The 10,630-nt window shown below is 53.4% G+C and overlaps 1 protein-coding gene across 1 annotated transcript; it reads right to left on the bottom strand.

Moving 5' to 3' along the window:
• Window positions 1–6,287: 6,287 nt before the first annotated feature.
• Window positions 6,288–7,987, bottom strand: ARL4D (ARF like GTPase 4D). The gene is made up of 2 exons (XM_084615990.1): window positions 7,838–7,987; window positions 6,288–7,462 (listed from the first exon to the last, which is right to left on the bottom strand). The coding sequence occupies exon 2, from the start codon at window positions 7,439–7,441 to the stop codon at window positions 6,836–6,838; it is 606 nt and encodes a 201-aa protein (XP_084472116.1). The 5' UTR covers window positions 7,442–7,462; window positions 7,838–7,987; the 3' UTR covers window positions 6,288–6,835.
• Window positions 7,988–10,630: the final 2,643 nt, after the last annotated feature.

The following is a 10,630-nucleotide window of genomic DNA, read 5'->3' as shown; positions in this document are numbered from 1 at the left end:
GAAATGCGGGGACGGCTCAGCCCAGTTCCTGGAGATACAAGCTATTGCAGTTCTTACAGGAAAGCAACATTTGGCAGCTGGATAATGGCAAGTAGCCGGCCAGTCCTGCACCGTGCCCCTGGTCATGGACACCATGAGCCAATGGGCCTTTTCCATCTCTCACTGCTGTGCCACGCTGAATTCTGGGGGTAATCTGGGCCAGGCTCTATCTAAAGTGGCCCCTGGCAATAGAGTCACTGAGCACCAGCTTCAGCTTTTGAACTACCCCAATCGCCCTCCAGAAACATAAGCTAGTTTATAATCAGCCATGTGTGTGCACCAGTTCGCAGACTGGCCCAGGGCAAAAGGCTTTTGTGTTTTATTCCGGAGAGGAAATCTTGACCCAGGTGTTTCAAGCAAGGAACCAGGAGCCACATTTTCTGGGCTCTGCTACTGAGCTGTTGGGTGACCTTGGGCAAATCACTTAGCCTCTGTAAAATGCCAGTGTCCCTTCCTCGCAGAGTAGTTGTGAGGCTCAGTTAAACAGGACTTATAAAAGACTGAATTTTCCAATGGAAGCCATGTCAGTGCTGTGTTATCATCATTGCCTCCCCCAAGAGGGGCAGGAAAGTTGAATCTCTTTAGTGCATCTTTCCCAGGGATCAGAAAGAAATTAAGTCGGCAGCACTCTCTCTATGCACTTATACAGAGCCCTCTCTCCAGCCCACCTGAGCTCCATTAGAACCCAGCATTTCAGGAGAGGGGTTTGCAGCCCACTGCCTCTGGGAGGAACGGGATTCCTCTCTGAACCACTGGCCAGCAGCCCACGGGAAGAGCTGGGTAGGAGCGGGCGCCGTGCATTCCTCTACCCAAACATCTGCTTTAGGCAGAGGCTGCAAGGCTTTGTCCAGGTCTCTAGTATTAGCCCTTGGAATAAATCTGCCCTCGAAGACCTTCTCCTCTTTGGTTTCACTCTGTGTGCTCCTAATGCAGCCTGTTTTGGACAGGAAGTTCTATGATTGTTTGCTTCCTGAAGGCACTGGATTTCTTAATGTGTGCTGTATGGCACAAGGAAATCCTGGAAGCCCCCCACCCCAGGCACTATATCAATAACCAAGATATACTAACAATAACTAATAGCTGTAGGAAACCTCCATCAGATAGTTCATAGATTTTAAGGTCAGAGGGGACTGTTTTGACTATCTAGCCTGCCCTCCTGCATGGCACACACTAGAGAACCTCACCCCTTGGTTCTGGCAGTGGAGGGAATCATTCTTCCCCGCTCCACGAGGGAACACTGCTGAGCCCACTCACTCGCGGTCAAACTGAGGCCTGTGCTTTAGAGAAGCCACCAGTCTCTGTTGAACAGACCCCAAGCGTTGAGGAATTAAGCATGCGGGGGGGGAGGAGGGGGAGGGGGAGACAGAGAACCTGTTCCAATAGGTTACCCTCACACCAGGAAGGTTCTGCCAGTTCCAGTCTCTGGTCACAACAAGGCCATTCCCTTGAGTGTATTCTCCAGGTATGCGTGAGATGCAGCAGAAAGGAGGCTGCAGTGAGAACAGAATAACTCATGCTCTCTCCGCTGCAATTCTCTAGCTTTGTGTGGCTCAGCAGACCAGGTGACGCCTGAGGCTACCGACAGCAAGTAAACACAGGGCTTTGTTAGTTCTGCTCTAGGGGAACTTGCCTTCTCTTACAAGGCAGACCCACTTTCCACCATGGGGGCTGAGCTCTCAGGTTAGGCTTTGATGGGGTTATTTGGGGCTCACCTGCTCTGCTACTTAATCACTGCAAGCAGCCAGTTGTATAAGTTAATTAAAAAATTAACAGGTAACAACAAAGCTTGAATTAAGCTCATTATGATTTTGGAAACTCAGCATCTCACCCCCAGCCGACTCTCCTCTCTGAAGAGTCCCAGTGACATATCCTGCCAGCTGGGAAGCTTCAAAGCATGCTGAAAAGATTCTGTGCATTGACCCACCCCCATCGCACAGCCTCCCATGTGATTGCTCAGTGCCAGGTCCTTGACCTCCCAGGTGATGCCATGGGAAACTCTTAGTGAAAGCATATGGCCTCCTGGTCCTGCCATTAATCAAGTTCTTACATTCCCCACCTAAAGCTGGAGGGGGATTGCAGGCACTACTGATTTAAACAAGTCAGCAGAACATCCTAGGGTGGGGTGTTGGAGCCAGAGAGGATGCCAGACACACAGAGCTGTATGTTCCTTATATAACAACCCCTAGGGGATTTAAACTGAGCGCAGTGAGCTTGGTTACATAAAGAGATTGGGGCTGAGGCTCATTCTGTCAGCAGGGCACCTTGCTTTCTGTGGCTCAGAATGGGACTCTGCATTCCACCACTTAGCAAAGCTCATCTAGCTTAAAATGCTCAGACAGTGTTCCCCTCCCCTGACACCCATGCTAACTGGGCCAGGAACCCTGCTCAGCCCAAATACCCTGGCACATGGGCACGGGCTTTGCTCTCCCTTCCCCTGCTGCTATCTGGGGAGAAGTGGGTGTGGCTGCTGCAGTAGCCTGGGCCCACTGCTAGCCCCGTTCTTGCAAGAATCTGAGCATTGCACTCGTATTAAGCCACCTACGGGTCCTGTGGCAGCCCAGGCTCAAGAGCCTGAGCTACAATAACTCGAGGCCCACAGGTACAAGCCTGTCTACCCAGGCTCCCTCTCAGCTACAGCTTAGACATGGCAAGAGAGAGACCTAAGGGCTTATCCACACAGGGAGTTACTCTAGTGCTCTGACTCCCAACTCCAGCAGCCTCAACGCTCAGCTCCTCCTCTAAGCCCCAGACAGGTTTCCTAGTCTGTGACGATGCTAGTACAATGCGAAGAGCCCCCACTGCCCTCCGGCCCCTCCTAGTTCAGTGCTGCTAAGCTAGCAGACGCTCTCCAAGCTGGAGCCTGCCTGCAGAGAGGGGTAGTGGACCTGGGGAAGATCTTATACAGGCCGGGTGTGACCCAAGCTGCCATCAGAGAAGAGCGGGATTGGCTGTGAGAGTAAATTGGCATCCTAGTGGAGCATTTCTCATGAGGTTCAGCTGAAGCCATTCAGGGTCTCGCTAATAAGGAAAACTACCAGTATGAACTGAAGGACTAAGTTTGAGGTGCCCAGAAAATCACTGGCACAACAATGGGATCCACAAAGCCTAGGGTTGCCAACTTTCTAATAGCACAAAACTGAACACCTCTGCCCTGCCCCTTCTCCGAGGCCCTGCCCCCACTCACTCCACCCCCCCACCCCCGAAACTCGCTCTCCCCCACCCTCACTCGCTCATTTTCACTGGGAGGGTGGGGTCCCTTTTCGACTGGCTGTTCGACCTGAGTTAGGCACCTAGGCAAGTCCCTGAACAATGTACTGGGGCAGCTAGATACCTGGGAACCACCTAAACTAGCCAATGGGAGATGCTGGATGAGAGGGGTGCGTCCTACGTCCCACCACTCTCACAGAGCAAAACGCCATAGACCCGGGCTGCAGGGAGGCACCTACCTCTGCTGACGATCCCCAGCTAGGACTCCCTCTCCCAGAGCCTGGTGGCTTTGGCAGCTAAAATGCAGGCAGCAGTGGTTCAATTTCTCCCTGCCCCCATCCAGGAGGGGCGAGATCTAGGTTCAATTCCCCCCTCAGCCTGAGGGAGGAAAAAGGATTTGGGGGGGCTCCCACTTCTTATACACTCTAACCATGGAGCTGTGAGATACTCTGATATGGTGCTACCTCAATCTCTCCTGTTCAAGCTATTCCCCGTTGAATAAATAACTGAAGTGTCATTAGAGCAGGGGCCCTGGCCCCTGAGTTTCCCTCCAGGCTATAGGGTCATTCTCATGCTTGCTCTGGCCTGAGGCACTCAGGGATTCTGATGCCTACACTCCTTTATGGATCTGGGCCTGCTCTCCTGAAGCATGAGGATTTATAGCTCCCTTCCAAAACCATTAAACTCTGAAGTGTGTGTGTGTGTGGTGGGTTCCCCCTGGTCATTGCCGCTGATCTCCTGGGGTGGGATGAGGGGTATGGGAAATCAGCTAGGACACAGATCAAGAGGGTTCTTGGCACAGGCACCAAGAATCCTTAGAGAGTCAAGGTAGAAAGATCTGACCTCACCCACCTTAGCTCTGATATCCTGGGACCAACCCAGCTACACCACCAGGAATCTTTAGTACGTTTAATCTGCCTGCAGAACAAAAAGAAACACTTCCTTCTACTACCCACTCCTCAGACACCTGCAACCCCTTCCCTCCTCCAGGCCCCCTTCTCCCCATCCCTCCTCAGGCACAGGCCCACTTCCCCTTATGATCCTGACCTTGGCCCAGGTTCTCAGAGGTACTTAGCACCTGCCTCCCCTGGGGAGTTGATGGGAGCTAGTACACAATTACCTCTAAGGATCTGGGTCCTTGTGACTGACACACTGCGGCTGTGATGGTCCTTCTGTGTCAGGGCTGGGGGGCGAAGCAGAGCAAGACCAGCCAGCGTGATCATGCTCACAAAGCTCGTCCAATTATTTAAACAGCTTTTTAGGCAAATTATGTGCAAACCCTTGCTGCATATCCCTGTCATCTCTGGCAACTAACCCAAACCCAGGGCCCACATCGGGCTAATACCAAGGAAGAAGGGATTCTCTGGGAGGAAGTTAGTCCCTACCCCCCCCCCACTTCCTTTCCTGCTGTGTGAGAAGTTGTGAATGGTCCAGCTCCCAGTTCTCTGTGCTTAAAACCACTTCTTGGCTCCTCAGACTCTGCTGCTCTTCCCCATGGAGCCCCTCAGTTGCCATAAGACTGCGCCTTCTCTTTGTCTGGAAAAGGGGAACGAGAGCTCTTCACGCACAGTTCATGATGGAAACTGCTTCCGCTCCCGGAACATGAGACACGGCAGCCGCTCCCACAGGTCAGGGGGCTCCAACCCCACCACTGTCCCACAAACTGCTCAGCTCACCCAAGGGCGCAGAAGTGAATACAAAGGTATAATCTTGTTTAGCGAAACAGGCTCCAGCCACACACACACGACCAGCTTAAGCTGAATAAACCCTGCGGTGGTCAATATTTATTCAGACTGGTCAATATTTTATTCAGACTGGTCAATATTTATCCAAACTCGTGTGGCACCCAAGACATTTTTACTCCGGGTCACCTTTGGGGCTAACGCCCTCCGCAACTGCTGCATTTACCACCCTATTGTTAAAGGAGTGGGGGGAGGAACATCTTGTGTTCACAGGAATGGAACTGTCCTGCGTATTCCTCCCCCAGCCCTCCAGTTCCTGTGACAGCAACCACGTTTGTTGTCACCTTTGTACAATTAGAATTGCTAGGGGTTAGGCTGCAGTGTTGTTAAGGTGTGTGTGTGGGGGAAATATATTTTATTGGACCAACTTCTGTTGGTGAGAGACAAGCTACACAGAGCTCTCAAAAGTGTCTCTCTTTCCCCAACAGAAGTTGATCCAGTAAGATAGGATCTCCCCCCTCTGGAGCACCAGTGGGTGTTTATAGCCTGTGAACAGCCCAGCTGCTACAAGGAAGGGACCCAGGGTAGCACATCTGATCCCAGCCAGTTGGGTGTGAGGGAAGGAAGAAGCCTTGGGCTTTTCACAGTTACTTAAAGACTCCTAGCTCATTTTCACCCATGACACCTACTCAACTCCATACAGGGCACTTCAAAAGGTGACTTTGGTCTAGAGTTTCAGGGGAGCAACTTTTGAGATTTACCATTGACAGAGCAGTAGGAATTGCCACTCCGGATCTGGTCCGGTGACCAACACCAAATGCTGGAGAGGAAGGTAGGACACCCACAGTAGCAGAGTGAAATAATTTGCTTCCTCCCAGCCCCCACATCAGGGCTCATCCTGGTCTCCAGTAGTTCAAGACTGGTTTAAACCTACAGCCTGAGATTTAATATCCCTCCTTTGCTGAATCTGGATCATCACTAGTTATAAAACTCCAGATACATGCAGTATGGGAGCTGCAAGGGCTTACCACCCTGGAAAAAAAACGATTGGATTGTGATTTTGTTACTATTCATTAGTGCAGCAGTCAGAGATTTGGTTGGTTTCTTTCGACCCCCACAAGAGCTCACTCCCTTAGCATGGAGACAAGGATAGGTTAGATTTCTGTTACTTTATGTTTAAAAGCCTTCTTTCCTTAAAGACAGCCAACTGTTTAGCAGAGGTCATAGGTTTCAATAAAAGGCAGTCCTGCCTTTGATCCCAATGTACCGTTTGTCCTGATCCAGCCAAGGGAAAGCTGGAATCTTGACAAAGTATGAACTCGGACAGCATGAAAGTAAAGAGTCAAAGCCACTCCCAGCTATCCAATCTCTCTGTTTAATAACTTATGTTTAGTTCCTACAAAAAAACCAAACACACGTGGTTTATAAAAAAAACAACCCAGTAATACAAAGATTCCCCTCCCCCACCTGTCCTGTAGCAATGATGGAAATGAACACCCACACGCCTAGAAAACCCACTTGCAGTGTTTTCACCTAATGCAGGTTGCCATCAAGTTGCAGTCTCCTAACCCCACCCTACCTCTCCTTTAAATTTGATTTGGACACATCAGGGGCCATTGCTGTCAGCCTGGCTGGGGCACTCCGTGTGTCCTGTCGGCCGGCGGGCACAGGTCCAGACCAGTCCCTCCAGCACACTCCCATTGGAGCCATCCCAAATCCTGGAGCCAGATTCACCGGGCAGGCACAGGCATCCCCCAGAGGGTGCTGCCCCCTAACAAAGTCCTCGTCTACACGGGCGATTTAGCCACGCGGGGGTGAGCCAGGCCTGGCACGGGAGCCGCTCACCCCACGCCCAACCAGCAATGCCCTGGCAGCTGGGTGGGGCCGGGGCAGGCCCAGGGGGCTGCTCATCGCTTCTTCTTGCTGTGTCGCAGCATTTTCTTCCTCTTGAGGATCATTTCGTAGAGCTTCTCCAGCCCCTGCTGCAGGCCCAGCCCGTCCACCGCGCTGCAGCCCTGGGTGTAGCTGAGGGTGGCGGCGCTCAGTTCCTGCAGGGCCAGCAGCTTCTCCACCTCGGAGGCCGCCAGCGCGCCCGGCAGGTCCTGCTTGTTGGCCAGGAGCAGCACGGGGACGCCCTGGTTCTCCGACGTCCGGGTGATCCTGTGGAGCTCCACCCGGGCCTCCTCCATGCGCTCCCCCTCCGCCGAGTCCACCACGAAGACCAGCCCGTCCGTGCGGCGGGTGTAGGACTTCCAGAGGGGCCGCAGCTTCTCCTGGCCGCCCACGTCCCACACCTGGAAGGCGATGGCGCGGGAGCCCCCCAGCGGCACCCGGATCTTCTCCGTGTTGAAGCCCTTGGTGGGCGCAGCGCTCTTGACGAACTCCTTGAACTTGAGCCTGTAGAGAAGCGAGGTCTTGCCGGCCGCGTCCAGCCCGATCACCACCACGTGCAGCGCCTGGAAGTGCGGCAGGAAGGCCGGCGCGGGCGCGATCTCCGCCAGCTGGTTCCCCATGGCGCTACGGGGCGCTCCGGGCTGCGGCGGGGCAGAAGGACAGGGTGAGCCGCGGCAGGGCCGGCCCCGGCCCGAGACCCGCCCCCAGCGCCGGGAGAGGCGAGGCGGGGGACCCCCGGGCCAGCCAGCCCCACTCGCCGGGAGCTCGCCCCGCGGCGGACGCTCCCGGGGCCGGCGTGGGACCAGGGTCCTTCCCACGGGGAAGGGAGCGGGCCGGGCCGGGCACCCGCCGCGCCCCGTCCCCCTGGGTCCCTCCCAGCTCCCATCCCCACGGGCCAGTTCGCCGGCGGGGTCCCAGCGCCCCCGCAGCCAGGTTGGTGGGGATCCCCGGGGAGACGCCCCTTCCCGGCTCGCTCCCCGGCCGCGCCTCCCCCCTGCAGCCCCCAGCCCGTTTACCTGCCATAGGGGCCGGGGCAGCCCGGGATCGGAGCCTACTCGTCCGGCAGGGACCCGCCACCGAGACCGCCTCTCTGCGGCGACCGGAGCAGCGGCTGGAAACTCCTGCAGGGGCGGCGGCGAGGGAGCTAAAAGCCTCCGCGCCAGCCCCGTGATGTCACAGCGCCTGAGCCAATCAACGCCAGCCGCTGCGCACAGCTGGCTCCAGCTGTTTGCCCCTGGACAGGAGCCCGGAGCGTAGAGCCAGCCGCGGGGAAGGAGGGCGCAGCCGCAACTCACTGCGTGACCGGCGCGGGGGAGAGCTCGTCTTTACATTCGTTTCCCCCCTCAGTTTCCCCCCCTGCGCCCGCCTGCTCGCAGTTCCCCTGGCCCCGTCATGCTGGCGAGGAGTCACAGCTTTCCCAGGACAGCCAATGTGTATGGGAAGGCCTGGGGAGAAAGGGAAGGGACCTGACAAAACAAATAAAAAATAAGTCTCCCATTATCCCAGGCAGAGCCTTCTCCCCCAGGGGCATGAGACACAGGCCTTCACCTGCAAATCTCATTTGGCTGAGATACTGGGGTACTGGACATTACAGAAAACCCTAAAATATCCATCATCTGAGACTGGAGGGAAAATCCAGTGGGATCCTCAAGGCGCACAGGCCCCAGGGCAAAGCCTTGTTTTCACAAAGAAAGCTCACAGATAGTGTTAGTAGCACCCCGCTCGTTTCCTTATGTTGGGGGCTGTCTAGAAGGACTGGCTGAGGTGCGGGTGTGCCTGCAAGCGGAGAATGAAAAGTCCCTTTGTCACTGGTAGATGCTGCTCCCCAAATGAAGATGGTGACCGTTAACAGTCAATCATGAAATTAAATATGCTTCCTAGGAAGGCGGCTCCTGTTCTAGGAGGATGTATGCTCTGCATGACAGCTGTCAGTCATAGCTGGTGTTATTCGGTAGTCTTTTTTCCATACTTCAGCTCCTGCTAGCCTTCAAGGTAGCGATACTCACCAGGCAGTGAGAGCTCATTTGCTGACAGAGAAGCCAATTACGCAAACTTAAAAGGGTTAAAGGACTAAACTCCTGCTATCTTTGGGAGATAGTGGAATCCAATAAATAGGTGACCGGGAGCATAAGCAAAGTACCTTGCAGGCAGACGCCTGCTCACCCCTCGGCTGTGTAAACAATTAGGGAGGATCTAAAGCAGAAGGATGGTCTTGACACTAAGGCAGCGACCTGGGACTCAGCAGATCTGGATTCAGGTCCTGTTTCTGCCACAGGGTCCCTGTGAGATGTCAGGCAAGTCACTGAATCTCTCTGCACCTCATCTCCCTATCTCTGAAAGGGGGATGGCCCTATTTCCCTACTGCACTGTAAGGGTAAATGCATTAATGGTTGTGAGGTGTTTGGATGCCACCTAGGTGGTTTTGGCAGGGCTATGCGGAGTTCCCACCCAGCAGATTAAGATGCTGCTTCATTCTGAATGAAGCACTTGCATAGTCTCTAGGGTTTCCAAATAACCCAGTTTTGATTAAATAGGCCCATGTTTGAGAGGCACAGAGAGGTGAAGTGACTTGCCCGAAGCCTACACAGCACAGCAATAACAGAGCCAGGAACAGAACTCAGGAGTCCTGACTCCCAATCCCTTCTGCTCTCACCACTGGGCACAATTCCCTGTCCATGTATAATACAGCCCCTTCTTAAAACGGTTACTACTACTTATGCACCCGATGAAGTGAGCTGTAGCTCACAAAAGCTTCTGCTCAAATAAATTGGTTAGTCTCTAAGGTGCCTCAAGTCCTCCTTTTCTTTTTGCAGATACAGACTAACAGGGCTGCTCCTCTGAAACCTACTACTTATAGGAGTCACTCTAGATTTAGCACTAATACAACCCCACTGTTCAGGCCTATGAATCTGCCAGTCCACCTCACAAGTGGGTGATGACCTAATTTAAAGGCTGTCAATACACTGCACTGCTATACTTCTCAAGCCAAGCCAAAGAGATTGTCATTGACAGGAGTAATTCAATGGGAAGCATCTAATCCTGTTGGAAGCCAGCGGTGGATGGTTCAGGGAACAAAGAAGTGGACCTTTCACCTCCATGCCCCTGCTGTGAGTCCTGCCTGCTATCTCAAGTGAAATGAGTTTTGGTAAACCCAGTAATCCACTACACTTAACTCATTAATGTAGACAAAGCTGGAAGCCTCTATTCAGGGATAATACCTGAGACTGTCCCTAAGCAAAAAGAACAGGAGTACTTGTGGCACCTTAGAGACTAACCAATTTATTTGAGCATGAGCTTTCTTGAGCTACAGCTCACTTCATCGGATGCATGAAAGCTTATGCTCAAATAAATTGGTTAGTCTCTAAGGTGCCACAAATACTCCTTTTCTTTTTGCAAAGACAGACTAACGCGGCTGTTACTCTGAAACCTGTCCCTAAGCAGGGACTCAATAGCTTCTGGCAGCAATGATCCTTCAAGGCTAAAAGTAGCAGTGAGGAAACAAAGGTCAGCTCCCGCTGTGGCAGGCCCACTTCCCTGGTGCATATACCCAGAAGGAGAGAGCATCAGTCCTAAACACCCTATTATATTTGTTCCCCCTATTCTCTGTTTCCCTGCCCACTTGTTTGTCTCACTTCTTGCTTGTAAACTCTTTGGGGGCAGGGAGTCATTTCTTATGCCTGCATGGTGCCTGGCCCAGTGGGTCCCATCCTGCACCAGAGAACTGGGCATTACCACAACAGAAATGTTCAGTAACAAGCACCACCCTCAGTTTTTCAGTGGGATGTTTTATTGCTGGCATTTGATAACTC

Source organism: Lepidochelys olivacea, assembly GCF_965140295.1.
Source record: "Lepidochelys olivacea isolate rLepOli2 genome assembly, chromosome: 27".
NCBI lineage: Eukaryota > Metazoa > Chordata > Testudines > Cheloniidae > Lepidochelys > Lepidochelys olivacea.
The sequence above is the reverse complement of the archived record's forward strand: the minus strand, read 5'-3'. Positions and strand labels throughout refer to the sequence as shown.

Coding starts and splice junctions, on each gene's coding strand:
- ARL4D (XM_084615990.1), bottom strand. CDS start 7,441: ATGGGGAACCAGCTGGCGGAGATCGCGCCCGCGCCGGCCTTCCTGCCG.